The 19,557-nt window shown below is 35.4% G+C and overlaps 1 protein-coding gene across 1 annotated transcript in view; it reads right to left on the reverse strand.

The window, feature by feature from the left end:
• GLP2R (glucagon like peptide 2 receptor) overlaps positions 1 to 19,557 on the reverse strand; it is a gene marked incomplete at its 5' end in the record, with an annotated part of 80,331 nt that overhangs the window by 14,319 nt on the left and 46,455 nt on the right. Inside the window, 2 exons of the mRNA XM_031965546.1 lie at positions 9,441 to 9,579; positions 16,254 to 16,342. Of these exons, the coding sequence (XP_031821406.1) occupies positions 9,441 to 9,579; positions 16,254 to 16,342 (228 nt within the window). The remainder of the gene's footprint in view (positions 1 to 9,440; positions 9,580 to 16,253; positions 16,343 to 19,557) is intronic.

Raw genomic sequence — 19,557 nt, forward strand, 5'->3', positions numbered from 1 at the left:
TGCTCGATGGGTGGGACGCCGACAATTGAAGGGAGGAGGCTTTGCTTTGCTTCTAGATATCTCTCCAGCTTTTTTTTTATTAAATGCTGTCTGATCCACACATTTGTAATTTGTTTGTCTGTTTTGTTAATTTAAGAGCTCTGTTAAATTTAAGAACAATGATCAAATTTGGGAATTGGTTATTTCAATACTGAACTCCAGCTGGTGAAAACATTTGATTAGGAATTTAAAGATGATTCTAAATTTGGGAAATGAATTGGTTTTCCTTAAATATAAGATCTTAAAGGAACAATAGCTTGTTAAAGAAATTCTGTTAACTTGCCTGAAAGAGGTCATGTGCCTCTAATTTTACCTAAAGTATGTAACAAGGACTTTTCTGAAAGCTTCATCCCTGGCCAGGCTGGGCTTAGGAGAAGTCCATTGGGAATAATGGCCACATGGGGCCAGAAGGAGAGAAAGAAACTATATTGTTTTATTATTTGAAATGCGATAGAAATGGATTATATACTTTAAATCTAGCTCTGCTGGACTTATAGGTTTTATAGGATTGGCCCCACCCACCCACTGATTTCTGCTACTTTAAATGTTGGGTGGGGTGGGGATCTTTTGTAAAGATTTAAACTCCCTCTCCCCTTCCCCCCCCTCTACTGCTGCTACTTCAGCTATAGGAGCTGGAGTGAAATTTAGCTAGACTTCACTCCCCACCCTTCCAATCTGGTCATCCGTAATCATTATATCCTAAATACTTGAGCCAATAAGTATTTGGTCTGGTCATCTATTGGTTACTAGATATTGTGTCTGGATATTCAAGTTTTTTAAGGTTTATAACTAATGAGAGGCCACATCTTGTAGCAGTCCTTGTGGACCGGTCTTTCTATCTCAGACTGTTCTAACTTTTCTTTGATAGATTTGTTTTTATTTCTAGATTTGGTCAAATTGCAGATATATTGACTTGCTTCTGAGATCTAGATCAAACCTTTGTTTGTCAGCTCACCACATGCACCCCTCCCCATCATGGACTGAGCATCATCCCTGTTCAGCATGAAGGAGCAATTGAGAGCCATCACCCACTTTACCTGATGTAATTTGGACTGATATGGGGGAGTGGGAAAGTGGTCGACTTGTTAGAATTTTCACTGTATTACTGTGCTGTGTTTAAGACTTGGGATGGAAATTGTTAAACTTGTGTAACTATTGCTGTTATGTTTGATCTGTTATGTATATGCATACGTGTATGATTTATATGTGGGATGGTCATTTGATAATTCCTTTCCAAAAGAAAAAAAAAGGGAGGAGAAGAAATAGGAAATTGGGAAAACTGGTATCTTGCTAGTTCAGATTTAATTGGAAGTCCTTTACTCCTTGCTTAAATTTACTAGACTATGATTTGCTGGTTGTGCTTTAACTTGGAAATCCCTTATTCTGTTGGAATTGCCCTGGCAGACTCAGTTTTGGGGGATTATCTTTTAGAAACAACCAGAAATTGGATACCTGTCTTGGAACTGGCAGTCTCTCTGAACTGTTTCTCCACTCCTGTTACCCCAGGTCTTTAATTAGTAGTTCAGTGTACTTAAAAGGACCTTGTTGATATTGAGGCCTCTAAAAGTTTGGGGTTTGCCTGCCTTGGTCTAACTGTGCATAATCTGCTCAGAAATCTGTTTTGTAGTAGCAGCCCTGTTTGTTCCTCTGGGCGGGACAGGTGGAGCCGCTCCAAGCCTCACCCTCCTCCCCCGGAGCCGGCCCTCTGAATGGGCAACACAACTGCCTTGAGCCTGCTGCTCTCTGTAAGCAGAGGCCAAGTCATGCACAAATGACCACAGCTGTCCATATGCTCCCCAATTGCAGAGAATCTGACAATTGATTGTCAGAAATAATTGAAATAAGGAACTTTGTGTATTGCTGATTAATTCTGGGGTTATCAGGGAGAGACTTGACTTTGCCATAAGTCCTTGCATTGGTCTAGCTTTATTTTGATTTTTATTTACTTCACATAGGGCTGTTCAAATTATAGTGCTAAGGCCTTCTAGAGGGAGGTAATTCAAAGATTTGAATAGTTCCAAGAGAAAAAGGGGAGAATGTTATGCCAAAGTTCCCTTTTAATTGGGTGACCAGTTCCTCCAATTGTCCTGTTTCATAATTCTGCCTTAGGTTATAACCATCCCCTCTTAATGGTTGAGATAAAGGTTTTATAGACATTCCTTAATGTCATTAGAATATCAGTAACCTCACTCTATTAGGTTATCCCCACTTAGGTCCCTCCATTATGTCATTGTTCTTGTTATTCCATAAAAGGCTCACTGCCCCGATACTCGGGGCTAGACTCTTTGAGATGATAGTCTCGACTAGCCCTGGGATCAACATGGATCCAATGGTCCCAGTATTTCTCTCCATTTAATAAATTATTGAATTGGTCTCTAATCTCTGTCTTGCTCAGTTTCTTTGGCATTATAAGCCAAGTTAGATCCAAATATGTTTTAGTAGCAGAGAGCAGTGGAGAGACAGATTTCCTAAGCCAGCAAGAGGCAGAGAAAAGTTGTCTTCCTCCTAGATAAATTTTTAGTTCAGTAGAAGTTAGGGATCAAAGGTTTTAATCTTTAAACTGTAGAATGTTAGAGCTGGAAGGAACCTTAGAAATCAACCCAGTGAGATTTGGACTAAATCATTTTGACAATTACGAACACACAAATTAACTACAAAGGATCTATGAAGGAAGACTCTTATCTGCATCCAGAGAAAAGAACTTATAAGTAGATGTATAGAATGGTAGAATGGTAGAAATATATACATATTTGCATCTAATGGTAGTCATTTCTGAGGGTTAAGGGAGGAGAGAAAAAGAAGAAAAAGGGAAAAGTTACATGATTACTTTATTATATATTTAAAAGGAATAGGAAGTAAATTTTTTTTCTGAGGCAATTAGAGTTAAGTGACTTGCCCAGTCACACAGCTAGGAAGTGTTAAGTGTCTGAGACCAGATTTGAACTCAGGTCCTCCTGACTTCAGGGCTGGTGTTCTATTCACTGTACCACCTAGTTGCCCCAGGAAATAGATTTGTAATTTTGTGTACAATCAACTTTGTTTCTCATCTATCATATGTAAATGTTTTATTTCTAAGTTCAGAATAAAAATTAAAAAAAAAAGGGGGGGGGAACAAAGAAAGGAAAAAAGGAGGGAGGGAAGGAAGGAAGGAAGGAAGGAAGGAAGGAAGGAAGGAAGGAAGGAAGGGAGGGAGGGAGGGAGGGAGAGAGGGAGGGAGGGAGGGAGGGGGGAGGGAGGGAGGAAGGAGGAAGAAAGGAAGAAAATCAGCTCAATGGCATGGTGGAAAAGGCATCCAAAAGATATAGGTATGACTTGTTTCACTGCCACCACTTAATTTCTCAGCATTCCCTTTGCTGATTGGCAAAATCAGAGTATTAAGGTGTCTTCTAGCTCTAAATTTGTGATCCTAAGATTTCCTCAAATGACAAATGAAGAAATTGAAGTCCAGGGAACTGAAGAAGAGGTGGGGGAGGAGAAAGACTTCTTAGGAACCAGGACAATGGATCTTGGAACAGGAATAGAGTGGAATTGATAGTCTACAAAGGGGCATCTAAAACTGAGATACCTTAGTTAGAGTCACTTCTAAATGGGCAAAAATCAGACTCTTATCTACTGTAGTGGTTCTTAAACGTTTTAGACTTAAGATTTCTTTACACTTAAAAAATTGTTGAGGACTTCAAAGACTTTTTGTTTATATCATTTATATCTCTCAGTATTTGCCATATTGGAAATTTTAAAAAATGAATGCCTAAAATATTTATTAATTCATTTAAATAACAATAACAAACCATTATACATTAGCATAAACATATCCTATGAAAATACCTATATTTTCCAAAGAAAAAAAATTGAAGAATATAAAATTGTTTACACCTTTGCAAATCTCTTTAAAGTTAGACTTAATAGATGATGGATGGATTCATATATCTTCCTCTGCTGTTGCAATCTGTTTCAATCTATTGTTTTAGCTGACACATATGAAAAAAATCCAATTTCACACAGCTATGTAGTTTAAAAAAAGGAAGTTGTTGAAAAAAGCTGAAAAAGTATTTTGTATATATACAGGTAAATAGTATATTAGTACTATAATGAAAATAGTTTTGACTTCAGGAACCCCTGAAAAAGTTTCAAGCCTGAGGGTCCATGGAACACTCCTTGAGAAACACTAATCTGAAATAGTCCAATTTGGTCCCATAACTGGCACTTTTCCTCTAAGTGGTGAAATTTAGATGGTGCTGACAAGACTTATAATCCTTCAACAGCACAGAAACAATTGTATTTAGTCTTCAGTTAAAATAGGATGCTGCTAGATGCCTATGTTCCTTCCTCCCCACTCTGATTTTTACTTCTCAACTGAACTAGAAGTACATTTTGTACCTTGAGTGAAAATATTAATAATTATAGCTTTATTTATTCATTTAAACATTCCCATCAACTATAGCAATGTACTTTCTGTTATGTCCAAAAATACTGACTTCAGAGTATGTTGTGGTCAAATGTTTATCAGGAAGAGAGAGACACAGGATTCAGGAAGAAGTACAGTATTCTTGGACTTGTTCATTACAAATCTAGACAATATTAACTCTTCTCAGAGTCAAACCTGGAAAGCTAGGCAGTGGAACTGATTTTCCTTGTTTCTTGAAGTACTCAGGCACTTTCCTAGGCTTTCTCCAAATATCAATTACTGTATGTAGTATCTATTGCTTACTACTTTTTTAAGGGCATGAGGAAGTATCATAAAGTTATTAAACATCCATATTAATCCATTTCCTAAGACTCTAACATCTTCATTCATAGGATTTTGGTACTAGAAGTAATCTTAGAGATAATTTAGATCATTATTTCATTTTATAGGAGAGGAAATTAAGGACTAGAAAAACTGAGTTGTACAAGTTATTGTAGCAGAACTGGAATAAGAACCCAGGTTTCCTGCTGTTATTTAATAACTTATTTTTATGCAGATAATTCCCAGATCTATAAATCCAGCTCTGCTCTTTCTCTTAAGCTACAGTCCTATACATATAGTTCTCAGGCATTTCAAACTGATTATCATATATGCATTTCAAAATCAAGATCACCAAAAACAGAATACATTATCTTTTTCCCAAAGTGACTTTTTTCTGAGAACTAATGTAGAGGGCTGGAATTCTGGAGAAGTATACTTGAAACAAGGTGTTAACTCAGTGGAATTGATAATATAATGGTTCTCTAGTTCACATATATACTTAGTACCTAGTACGGTGATGTAATGGTTCTCTAAGTTCACACATAATCAGTATGCTGTAAAGATGTAATTACAGTAAGGTATATAAGGGCCAAAAAGGACTGGAAGATAGACATTCTATCTTTAACCAGCCTCATGGTGGCTATCCTGCCTTCATTACTTCTCCACCTAAAGAAGGTTTTCCTTGGAAGCAGCCTTAGTCTCAGTTGAAATAAATAATTATTCCGAAATCGCAGCCAGCTGCTAAAAATTGCAAACGTTTATTTCTCCTCCTGAATTAGCCCGGTTAGTTGAGGCCTATCTCCCTGCCTGGCTCCAAGAGATCTTGTAGCTTTGTCTTTGGCTTCTGTCTCTACTTTCTTCAGCCTCCAGCCAGCTCCGAATCGTGGCTTCTCAATCTCCAGTCTGTCCCACCTGAAGAAGTTTGAAGGACCCATTTGAAGGACCTCCAGAAAGCTAGCCTGAACATTACAAGCTAAAGGCATACTATATTCTTCTAGTCACCCAGGTTCAAAACTTTGGTGATATCCTCAATTTCTCACTCTCATACATTCCATAAATCCAATCTGTTCCCAAATGTACCATTATAACAATAGCCTTTTATATGGTCTACCTGCATCAAGTCTCTCCCCACTCCAATGCCTCAGATATGTATTAGACAAGTCATTTAACATGTATGAATCTCAGTTTAATTATTTGTAAAATGGAAGGATTGGATTCAATCATCTTTTCAGCTCTAAGTCTCTTATTCTGTGGTCTACCCTCCACATAGTAGTGGTGTGATTCCCTCCATTACCAGCTGTGACACTGTCATCCTCCTGCTCAATTAACTCCAAGGACTCTCATTACTTAAAAGATCAAATTCTTCTATCTGAAATTTAAAGCTCTTCATAGCCTTCTTCCTTCTGGCCTTTCCAGTCTTCACACACATTATTCTCTTCCATAAATTCTATGGTTTAACCATTCTGGCCTATTGCTTTTCCTTAGATATGACTCTCCAACACCCAACTCCATGCTTTTGCACTAGCAATCTACTATGCTTATAATGTTCTTCCTCCTCATTTCCACTTATTGAAATCCTTGTTTTCTTTCAAAATTCAGGTCAGGTCACCCTTTCTACATGAAGCCTTTCCATATCTCTGCAATTGTTAGTGTCCTCCCCCTTAGTTGCTTTCTATTTCTCTTAGCTTTCTGTATATACATATAAATATATACATATATTTATGACATAAATATTTATGATATGTAAACATATACATTTACAGATTTATGTTGTCTTCACAATTGGAATGTAAACAGGGACTGTTTAATTCTCTTTGTTTCTCCAGAATTTATAGCAAATTCTAATATTCTACTAAATGCCTAAGAATGTTTATTGATAGATTAACCATAAAAGAAGCTGTAATGATGTAGAAGATAAGAAAAGAATAAACATTATATGTTTCAGAGTACATGCCCATGAGTTATACCAATGACTAGTTTGAAAAAATAGGCCATTTGGTAATTATTAAGCTGACTAATGGAAATGCATAGTTTAAATGAAGCCCCAATCAATTTAACCAATTCTACCATGTTTTCAGTCAGAATAGAAAATTTCTACCATCTGTGAAGTCATTTTTATATCTTTGTAAATACAGTCTTTAAGGAATAAGGGTAAGACAAAATTATCCCATAATTTTACTGCACCTCTACCAGATATAGTCAGAACTACAAGGTATGAGTTGATCTAGGGAGATGGTCATAGGGGCAAGAGAAGGGGACAAATATGACAGATGTTGTAGAGATAAAAACAACAAAATTAAGCAACTGACCTGTTATGTGAAGTGAAGGAGAGGAAGAAGCCAAAAAAGGACTTCTTATTTTTGATGAGAACACCAGAGTAGAAAGCTTTCAGATTTTCAGTGACGCTGAGGGCTCTGATATTTTAAGATACTGCTGGATCAGGGTAAGGGAAAACATAGTGAAAAGCTGCCATTCAGAACTCCAGGAGCCAGAATATGGAGAAAGACATTGCCAAACTGGGAGGTTCCAAATTCTAGGTAATTTAGCAATGTACTGAGTAAGAATAAAGAGATAAGGGAATGTGTTTAAAAGAAAACTAGGAGGGGCAGGCCTCCTATGTCCTGTAAGACAGTTGGTATCTGGTTCCGAGCATCATATAGAATCATAAAAAGATCTGGAAAACAGATAATAAGGAAACTGAGGCTAGCTGATCAGCCTGCCCTACATGTCATCAAATAGCAATCAAGGAACCTATTTAGACAAAGGAAAAATATATAAAGGTTCTTCAATGTACAGTAGGAATTATTGGTACAATATAGCAGCCAAAAGAAAAATGGAACTATCTCAGGCTTCAGCAACAGAATGCTTAGAATAAGAGCAATGATATTCCTACTAGAGGCAGTCCACAAAGGAAGTATTCTTTTCTATTCTGAACACCATATTTTAGGAAGGACACTGAAAAATAGTAATTCAAACAGAACAGAGTTTTTAATATAGTAAAAGGAGATGTTATGTGCCCTTTTGCATCTGTTGTGCAGCCAGGTAGTTCAATGGATTAGAGCAGTGGTCCTAGAATCAGGAAATTCTGAATTCAAATATGACTTCAGATACTTACTAGTTGTATAACCCTAATAGGTATTTAACCTTTAACTCCACTGGAGAAGGAAATGTCAAATCAGTCCAATATCTTTGCCAAGAAAACTACTTACAGGGTCTCAAAGAGTTGGACGTAAAGAAACAATTGAACTAATCCATCTGTTACACAGGATTGAGGGGAGTTAGGATGACTCCAAAGAGTCAAGGATCCAAAAACTAGTCCTTATATACTAAAAAGATTCTTTTCTGCCTTAGCAATTTGTGTGTGAACTTTACAGGTTTAAATAGATTTCACCTGTTTTTATAATGAAAACCAAATGATATTAAATAATTTATTTCTGCTCAAATTTTCAATTTAGCAAAAGGTCAATACTACCTGAACTACAACAGAGCTTCAGGCCTTAGTTGTTCAGGCAACATTAGCTCTGAATGGTAGGAACCAATTCCTACTACTAACTTCTCTTAATTTGTCCCCTGTACTATTTTTTGACTTTGTTGAATACTAGTTTAGGTAGTTTTGTGTCTCCTGTTTCTGTCCCTGATTTAAGATAGTCACAATTTTAGATTTAACCTCAATGTGACCTTGAATTGAGGTCTTATCTCAAGTGCATCAAATGCCTTCTGTTTCTAGTTACCACTTTTTTCTGCCTTAACTAAAAATTATGGATGCTAGTTCAAGAGATCCCCATTCCTTATTCTATCTCCTGTTTTAAAGTCATAAATAGCTCAGAGTTTTGAATGATGTTCATTTGGTAAAACTACGCACTTTATAAAAGGAGCACAAGATGAGGAGTCACACAAACTCATACAAATAATAAAAACCCTAATATGATGTCTACAGAATGAAGAAATAACAAAGACTAAATAGGCATGCCCACAGACAGCATAGTTTCTGGTGTCAAGTAGAAATGGATAGATCTAACCTAAAATCTAATCTTTGCCAGAATCAAGAGATTTAATGGTTATTGGCTGAAGTAGAGCCTTAATCTGCAACAACTCTATCTTTCCAGCTTTATCTTCTAGTACTTCTTTTTTTTTTTAAACTTTTATTTGTGTGTATGTATGAGGGGACAAGGGGTGGCATAATTGGGGTTAAGGGTCTCACACATAGCTGTTAAGTGTTTGAGACCAGATTTGAACTCAGGTCCTTCTGACTTCAGGAATGGTAATCTATCAACTGCACCATCTAACTGCCCCAATATCAAGAATCTTTAGATTTTTCATATTAGGTTTGATGGGAGGGGTGGGGGGAAGTTAAGGGAAAAAGAAGACAGAGGTGGGAATAAGTATTTATATAGTGTCTACTGTACTGAGTGTTAATTTGATCTTCACAACAAACCTGGAAGTAGGTACTGTTATTATCCCCATTTTACAGCTGAGGAAACTCAGGCAGACAAATTAAGTAACATGTCCAGCCTAAGCATTGCTTAGCTATTAAGTGCCTGAGGCTGGATTTAAACTCAATTCTTAACTGTAAATTCAATATTCTATCTTCTCTACCACCTAAATGCCTCCATTTAAATAAAGATCACTTTTATTTTCTCAAAGTTGAGCCATTTCAATTCATAAGCCTACTTACATGGAAGGAGCTCATTGTTAACTGAATGAAGAGTCTTATATGTCTTGAAAAATCTTCAACTTGTTCATCGGTGATAAAGGAGCAGATTACCTCATATACACCCAGCAAAGGAATAAGGACCAGTGTGGATCTTGCCAACCTAAAAATTGTAAAAAAAAAAAAAAGTAACTTAAATACAGTAATATTCAGAAATGGCAAATCAGTAAATTGGAGGCATACTGATTGAGTTCCATATTGTAATTATCCAAACCAGTTGCTGCTACACTATATCTTCTCTTAACTATACCCTTTTCTAAAATTTTGTTCATTACTCCTGGTGGAAAGAAGAGGGAGAAAATTACAAGACATTTATTGTCAGCATGCCACTCAGCTCAGGAATTTCCCCAAGTATTCTTTATCTGGTATTTGGCTTTTTTTTTCCTTAAGGGATAAAATATAGGTAAGTCAGACATTTAATTTACATTGTAAGAGTTCTTCTCCTCACCAGTTATAAATCACTTTTTTAGCAAATGGTACTTCTAGAACTAAGGGAGTGGTTGGAAGTTTTGTAATAAAGATATGTGATTTTTTAAAATTAATTAATTAATTTAAAGCAAATACAAAATAGGGAAAAAAGACATTGTCATATGTACAGCAGAATATGAGAGTATTCAAAATATGAAGCAATAAATTTCCATCTCAAGAAAACCTATATAATAAATTTTATACATTGTGTTCAGAGCTGTCCATTTTTTCTTTGCTTCCTTGTAGGTTTCCTTTTGTTCTCTGCTGTGTACTTTTTACATTATTCTTCCCTCCCCTTGACCCAAGAAAGCTACAATTAAGCACAATTTTTTAAATAAATATATATATATATGTATATGTATATATACATACACATACATAGATATCTATAATCATACACATATACATTCATCTATGTAAGACCATACTATGCTTATTGGTCTTTTGTTTCTCTGAAGATGGATAACGTCATTTTTCATAAGTCTTTTCATATTTTTCTAAATCCACTAACTCATCATTTCCTATACCACGGCAATATTCCAACCTCATACTGTCTAGTTTTTTTTTAATAATCTAAAATAATATTGATTGAAATAACTGATATATAGTTTCTCTATTTTCCTCTTTTGATTAAATCTATTTTAACTTTATCTGAAGTCATGATTATTAGCCCTGCCTTTTTTACTTAATAAATTCTACTCAGGATTTTTATTATTATGTGTCTTGTTTTCTATCCCTCCTTATTCCTCTGCTTCACTTCTCCCTACTACATTGCCCTCCTATTACTTAACCTAGCCTCCCTACCAAGAATTTTTCCATTATCCTATCCTTTTACCCTTATCCCCTTACCATTAATCTACATACCCTTCTATAACTCTACCATTCTATTCCCTCACCTTCTTATTTCTTTATAATTTTAGAAGATTTTTATTCTCTTATTGCCTTCTATATATCCTTTTAAATTATTCTTTCTTTAATCTTGATCTGATGTGAATATGATTCCCTCTGAAAATTCCTCTTAGCCTCTTCCCCCTCCCTATCCTCTTACCCTCTTATTTTTTTCTGAATTTAGAAGTTATACCCTTCTAGATATATGTGTGTGTGTATGTGTGTATATATATATATATATATATGCATTCCCAATGAGAGTAGGGTTCCAGAACTACTAGCCCATCCTCGGGTTTTCTAGTTTTGCTTTTTAGAATCACATCATTCTCAGCTCTACCCCAATCTTTCTTTTAAACTATCCAGTTACTAATGATATGTGGTTTAGATATGTGGTTTACATTTCCATGTTTAAACATAAACTATTTGTCCTTATTGAATTCCTTGTAATTAGTCTTTGATGTTTACCTTATATTTCCCTTGGATCTTGCATGCCAGATTTCCTATTAAGTTCAGCTCTTTTTGTAACAAAATCCTGAAAGTCTACAATTCATTGAATAATTTTTTTTCATTCTAGATTATGCTTAACTTTTTTGGTTATGATATTCTTGTCTTCAACCCCACTTCTTTTGCTCTTTGATAGTGCTCCAAGTGGCTGCTGCTAGGTCTTATGTGATTCTAAGTGTGGCTCTGCAGTATTTGAATTGGTTTTTTTGGTTTGTTTTTTTCGTATTGCACATGATGTTTTCTCCTTGAGCTGGGGGTTTTGGAATTTGACTATGATATCCTTGAAAGTTTTCCTCACAGGATCTCTTTCAAGTGGTGATTGGTGAAGTTTTTTTTTTCCTATTTCTATATGATTTTATCTTTTATCAAAGTAAAAAGAATTTACTGTTCAAAAGGTAACTTGAAACAAAGAAGAAAGTTGTGAATATTTTCTCCAAAAAAAAAAAAAATTTAGAAGCTCACATCATGTGAAATATTTTTCACACATTGTAACTGTGAAACTTATCTCAAAATTCAATTTATAATTAAACATTTCAATCTGTGGCAGCTATCATATCAAAATACAGACATGACATGAGGCATCTTCTTTTGAGAGGCTGTAGGGGACATTTCTTTTCAAACTCCCATTAACTTAGTATTGCTACTACTTGGTAGCACATATAAACAGAATTATCTAACAAAACTATAGCTCCCCTCAATCCACACCTATGCATTTGGGAATCATTTGGAAAAAAGATATTTCCTTGCCTCTGGCAATATAGAAGGACTATGCTGATTATAACATTTCTCACATAGTTTCTCTTCTCCCTACTTAGAAAGTTATCATCAATTTAGACCTCACTATCTCCTCCATAAATTACTGAAATAATATTCTAATTACTCTCTCTGTATGAAGTCTCTCCCAATTCAATCCATTCTCCACTTGACTGCCAAGGCAATTTATGTGGAGTTGAGATCCAACAATATCATCCCCTACTCAGTTTTCAATTGGTCCTTCAGTATGGGAGATCATGGGATGACTGACTAGGACACACAATACCCTTTAGAAGCCACTGCTGTTGTCTTCCCCTCCTTGCCTGATCTCCCAGTGAACTTAGGGACATCTTTACAACCCTTGTCAACTTGAAGTAATTACAGAAGATGAGACCTTTGCTCCTTTACCCCAAATGAATTTGGGGGGACTGCTTAAGGGGGGGAAATGATGCAAATTGTGTCCTCCTGACTTTTGGGGGGGAACAATGGGGGTAAACTCTGAGAAATTGTCCTCTGGGAGAGACCCGCCCTCAGGGAATCAAGATAAGTAGTTTCATTCAGTTGGAAATCTTCCCAGGGACTAGTTGTACCCTCTATTGAGTTGAAAATTAGTTCAGGACAACACTAGTGGTTTCATTCAGTTGGAGATCTCGGGCCTGGGGGCATTGACAACATTAAGGGATTCTCATTCAATTTTGAATTGAAAAATCCAAAAGCCCAAGCCTCAGATGGCTAATACTTATTCTTGTCTGGAATTCAGATAATTCTGAACTACAAATTTCTACAAAAGTCTGAAACAGGATTATGCTTTGCCAAAGAACCTCTCTTTTTGGCACAGCAGCCTGCCAGGAGTCTTGCCCACTGTAAAGATAGTCTCTTCTCAGTGTTAACCTTTTCCATTTTTTCTGACAGGACCTTACCCACTGAGAAATCTGTCTTCCTAGCAAAGCTGGCTTCTCAGTGCCAACAATAAAAATCCCTTTTGCCATTCAGATTTCAGGTTTGTAAATTCTTTCGCATTGGATCTACTTTTCGAACCAGAGGGGATTCCCCACCTCAATTCTCTACCACTAGTACTGCATCAATTCTATGAACATAGATCTAGATTAGAAGGGACTAACAATAAAGGCTTCATGCTCTCTATAATGTATCTAACAAGCTATTATGTAACCTTTACTTGAAAATTTACAATTGTGTTGAAGGCTCAAATACTTTACAATCTGAATCAGTTTCTTATCTCTTCTCCTAAAGAATAGATGGTTCTCTTTTTGAGGGGAGAATTAATAAGGTCCTTTTTTTTTCTATTGTTTATTCTATTCTCCTTGGAGACTAAGGACTAGTTTGTATGGTGTATGTAGATATCTAGAAAATGTCATTAAAGTGACAAATGATTAGAGGAAACTGAGCAGAACACTTTTGATTTACAAAGGTTTCAATATGTAATTCTGTATTCAAGCCTGGGTCATTTGCATAAGACTCTTTTTATTTCATGCTTATATTAATGACAGAGGGGGCCTGAGGGCCTGGGAGAATTGAGATAGTCTTCTTCTGGCTTCCTGGTGAGAAGATACATGTGATTCCAATTTTTATTTTGAGAGAAATCTTCTTATGCTTCACTTGAATTTTGTACTGAAAAGTCAAATTTTCTATTCATCTCAGTCTTTTCATCAATAATGCTTAAAAGTTCTCTATGTCATTAAATATCTATTCCTCCCTTCCCTCCATCTTCCCACTTGCCCTGAAGAATTATATTCAATTTTACTGGGCAGGAGATAACTTGGTTACTATCCTAACTTCTTTGTTTTCTACAATATTTCAAACCATCAGATCTTTTTATGTAGAAGCTGCTAAATTTTGTGTTGCCTGATTGGGGTTTTATATTTAAATTGTTTCCTTCTGAATGCTTGCAAGATTATCTGCTTAACCTAAGGGCTCTGGAATTTAGCTATACTATTCCTGAAGGCTTTCATTTTGGGATCTTTTTCAGGAGGTACTTGGTGGATCCTTTCAGTTTTTATTTTGCCCTCTGATTCTAGAATATCAGGGCAGTTTTCCTTGCTAATTTCTTGAAAGATGATATCTAGGCTTTTTTTTTTTTTTCCCAATCATGGCTTTCAGCCAGTCCAATAATTTTAAAATTAACTCTCCTGGATCTATTTTCCAGGTCAATTTTTCTTTCTTTTGGTTTTTATTGTTTCTTGATTTCTTATAAAGTCATAAGCTTCTATTTACCTCCTTTACCATTTGGGGAATTCTACTTTTAAAAAATTTTTTTCTTCAGGGAATTTTTGTGCCTCTTTGACCATTTGGTATATTTTGTTGTAAGGTATTATTTTCATCAGTATGTATGTGTGTGTGTGTATGTGAGTGTGTGTGTGTGTGTGTGTGTGTGTCCTTTACTAAGCTATTGACTCTTTTTTTCATGATTTTTCTTGTATTACTCTCATGTGTCTTCCCAATTTTTCTTCTATTTCTCTTATTTTATTTTGAAAATCCTTTTTGAGCTCTTCCATGGCCTGAGATCAGTTCCTATTTTTCTTGGAGGCTTTGGATGTTGGAGCTTCAACTTTGTTATCATCTCAGTAGATGTTTTGATCTGCTTTGTCATTATTGTAACATTTTATGGTCAGATTTTTTTTTTCTGTTGTTTGTTCATTTTCTCAGCCTATTTCTTAACTTTTAATTCTTTTTTAAAGCAAAGATCTGCTTTTAGGATGGAGAGTACACTGCCCCAAGCTTCAGAGAATTTGCACAGTTGCTTTCAGAGATACTTCTAGAGACTTATAAGTTTCCATTTCTTTCAAAATGCTATAATCTAAACAGATGTGCTTTTACTACTCTCCTGGCTAGTGCTCTGGTCTTTTGAGTGACCACAAACACTAATTTCTGTTCTGAAACTGTGATGAAGATCCCTACTCCACTGCCATTACAATAGAGCTCCTCCTCACCCTGGGATTGCTACTCAAGAGTATGACCTAGATTTGAGTTTGGGCATTGAGTTCTGCCCCCAGTGCCAGCAAAAAGATCCTTATAATTTCCTTCTGATCAGTTGTTCAACATCCTTATCATCTGTGGACTGAGAGCTCTGGAAACAGATACTGCCACTACTGATTCAATACCTCCCAAGTCCTGCTCCTGATTTGCTGGGTCCTGCTCTGTACTGATGCAACCTGCACTGGACTATGCTCCACTCTCATCCAGGTGCAACAGACCTTTCCTGCCAACCTTGTAAGTTGTCTTTGGCTCGAAAATTATTTTACTCCATTTGGGGGGGGGGGGGTTCTGCTACTCCAAGAATGGCTTTATGGCATTATTCTTAAAGGTATTCAGAGGGGTTTGGGGGAAAGGTCAGGAGAACCACTACCTTTTCTTTGCCATCTTGGCTCCACTTCTGTTACTTTTTAAAGTTTTATTACTGCCTTTTCTTTTTATATTCTAATCATTTCCAGATATATTTGCATCATTCACATCCCATCCTAATTTAGTGAGCCTTTCCTTCTATCAAAGAAAAGTAGTTAAGCAAAACAGGCATGCATAGCCTCTATTTCTGACACTGGGACAACATTCTACACCTACAGATTATAATATTCCATTTCTACAAAAAAAAAAAAAGAAGGGAATGAGTTCCTTAATTCTTTTGGGGGGTCAATTGGTCAGAATGATTATATAACATTTGACTTCATTTTATTGTTATTTGAATTTACATTGTTACAGTCATGTATATGGTTTCCCTCTTATTTGATCCTCACAACACTATAAGGTAAATGCTATGATTTTTCTTTTCATTTTGCATTTGAGAAAGCTGAGGCAGATAAAAGTTGATTTGCCTAGGATCACACAATTATCTGAACTTGGATTTGAACTCAGATCTTCCTGACTCCAGGAAAAGCATTCTATTCACTGTGACAACTGTCATGAAGATAATATCTTTAATACTTAACTCACTGGGTTATTGTAAAGATCAAATGGGATAATATATATAGAGTGCTTTGTAGAGATTAAAGTGATATATAAATGTCAGTTATAATTATGATTATTCCTTTCCTGAAATATCCTGTTCTAGAAAGCTTTGGATGCTATATTGGTTTAAAACCAATATATTATGCCTGACAACTTAAGAATATAGATTCTTATCTACATCAACAGACTTCTTTGTCCACTTACCTGTATTTATAATCACTGAAGCACATTTGATGGGCTTTAAGCTTAGATATGAGCAATCTGAGAATTTTCAGGAAGATGAAAAAATTGACCTATGAAAAGAATAAACATGAATAAGTGACATATACAGAACCCCGGAAACAATTACTCTCAATCACTTACTCTCGGGCTGCTAAATCAAGACACTATGTAGATCATTGCCCCATCTCTACCTTGAAATACTTTTCTTTCTTCTCCATTTCAAGAGTTCTTTCTCTGAAGAAGACTTCCCTGCTCTTCCTGGTAGAAAATATTCTCCCTTTCCCATTTCTTATAACAATTCCTCTGGGGACCTGTTCCTGGTGCTTATCCTAATTTTACCATGTATCCTTCCAATTAGTCTGTAATTCTCAAGGATTGTGTCTTTTCACCCTTGTATTCCCAGTACCTCACACTGTGTCTGGGACATATTATATTTTTAAGAAACACATGTCAATTTGGAAACCTAAGACAAATTTAGTTCTCAATTGATCAGGTGATAAGCATTTAGATACTATTTTGTTTTACTTCTTTCATTTCCTTTCTTTCTCTTCCTCCCTCCCTCCCTCCTTTCCTCCCTCCCTCCTTCCTTTCCTTCCTTCCTTTCTTTCATTCACTGCTTCTAAAGAATATCCTCTATCAATATAAGTTAACAGCCGTTTTGTTGTCCAGTTTTGCCTGGACTCGTGATGAAAAATGCTATCCACATCCAGAGAAAAAACTGATGGAATCTGAATGCAGATTAGAAATGTATTACTTTTTACTTTATTTTTATAGGAATCATTTATAACATGACTAAAAAATAGAAATATGTTTTACATAATTGTGTGTGTATATATATATATATAAACTTATGTTGAAATGCTGATTGTTATCTCAGGGAGGAGAGAGGAAAAGGAGAGAGGAAGAACATTTGGAACTCAAAATTTAAAAAAAAAATGAATATTAAATCTTTATATGTAATTACAATATAATTTACATTTAATACTATACATTTGCATGTATAGTGTTAAAAATACTATATATTTTTTAAAAGAGCTAGTTCTCTGGTAAAAGGTTAGGTTGACTTGCCTAGGGTCACATAGCCATTATGTGCTAGAGATATGATATGAAACTAGTTCTTCTTATATTTAAGAGCATCTCCCTTTCCACTACATTGTTTCTCACTACACCACATAATCCTATTCTAAATACCATGAATTGAAATACTAGAAGAAACATTGAAAGATCGTTTTTTGCATTTTGTTTAAAGGAAAGGCTCCATTAAAATTAAGTGAAAAATTTGAGAAAGATATCATATTTCCAAAAATCTCTACCATTAATAAATTCCAGACCCTATAACCAGTTATTTAAATGTTAGTACTTTAAATGTAAGACTTTTGTCTACCTCAGACATTAATAGTGTCTAACTCCATTATACAATCTTAGCAAATGCCACTACTTTGACCCAACTACATCTATTGGAATTATTGTTAATATGAACTCATCAATGGGTAAAGGGTAGGAGGGTAATAATGACTTATAATGTTACTAGTGCAGATCTACAGAATTGCCTACAGAATCCAAGATAGCAGCTGCTGTCTGGAAATCCAACCTACCAAAGTGAATGCTACACAAATATAGATAAGATTCTTCAAGCATCTTTAATTTAAAAAGTTCATTTTCTCTTAGGTCTTCCTTTCAAGAAATGCAAAGCAACTTCCCACCTCTGATTCTGTTGAAGCTGGAACACCATTTAGGAGGCTATTTCAATAATTTGGGAAAGTGGTGATAAAGCCTCTCTCCTTCCTTTTCTCGGTGCCTCTAATTTTTTGTCTCTCTCTCTCTCATTTCTGTATATCTCTTTCTAGAGACAGCCAGATAAGACAATGAATAGAGTGCTAGATCTTGAGTCAAAAATTCATGAGTTAAAATGTGACTTCAGACATTGATCAGTTGTGTGACTTAACCTCTACCTGCTCCCATAAAATCAATGACAATAATATGTATCTCCCAGAGTTGTTTTGAAGATAAAATGAGATAATATTTGTAAGTCACTTCATAAATCTTCAGGTGTCAAATAAATAATGTTATTATTTCTCTCTCTTTGTATACACATATGTGCATATGCACATATACATATGTATGAATAAGGGCAGATAAATGGCAGAGTGAGCCTTATGTCAAGAAGACTCATCTTCTGAGTTCTAATCTGAGCTCAAAGACTTATGAGTTGTGTGATCCTGGAAAGATTACTTAATCCTGTTTGCCTTAGTTTCCTTATCTATAAAGTGAGCTGGTCACCTTATAGGTTTCCAGGAAATGGCAACAATGGTATTTTAGTACTTTCATCAAGAGCACCCTAAATACGGTCATGAAGAGTAGGACATGACTAAAATGACTGAAAAACAACAATGTAAGTATATATGTGTATACAAGCACTTACATTGTTTTGAACTTCTTATGAGGACAATCTAAGAGACAATAAGCAGTAGGGATTCATATTGGACCTGTGCTTTTTTTCAGGGAAAAAAAAAAAAAAATATATATATATATATATATATATATATATATACACACACACTCTTAGCCTGGGCCTGGCAGAAACCTCTTTAGATTTGCTACCTAAGGTTATAAACTATGAGACTTGCTACCACCAAGGTAAAAGATGTGCAAACAAGGTTATCCTAGCCTTTCTGATTTTCACCTCTCATCTGGTGGGTCTCCTAACCTTAACATGTTTCGTCGCCATATAATACATTTTTAAAAATCTTCATCTCTGCAGATAAAATTCTCTTTGTGGTTTAGCTTTTTCATATGGAGCAGTTTGGAGATGAAAGAAAAGCAGTTTTGTATAAAGAAAAATAATTACACCAGCTATGAAAGGACATAACGTGTAGCCTCTTTCATTGGTGAATAGTGTGCCTCAAAAAAGGGGGGAAAAGAATATTAGTTTAATAAAAGTTGCTAAAATCCTATTAAAAAAACAAACAAACAAACTCATGCACAGTACAGAATAAAAGAAAACCTTCAAGGAAGCAAAGAAAAGAAGGACAATGCTGAATATAATGTCTTCTATTATTATGTGTATGTCTATTATTATATATGCTTTTTTGAAGTGGAAATTGTTATATATTTTGAATACTGCCTTATGTTCTGCTGTGCATGAGAATGTTTTTTTCCCCTCTTTCTGTCTTTTTTTTCTATTTCCTATTTAAGTTTTAAATAAATATCATAGTGTTATGCCACAGTTCTCTTTCATTGTCCTGACTCAGTTTCCCTAATTATCCTGATTCAGTCCTGACTCAGT

This window comes from Sarcophilus harrisii, chromosome 4 (genome assembly GCF_902635505.1).
Source record: "Sarcophilus harrisii chromosome 4, mSarHar1.11, whole genome shotgun sequence".
NCBI classification, from domain to species: Eukaryota; Metazoa; Chordata; class Mammalia; order Dasyuromorphia; family Dasyuridae; genus Sarcophilus; species Sarcophilus harrisii.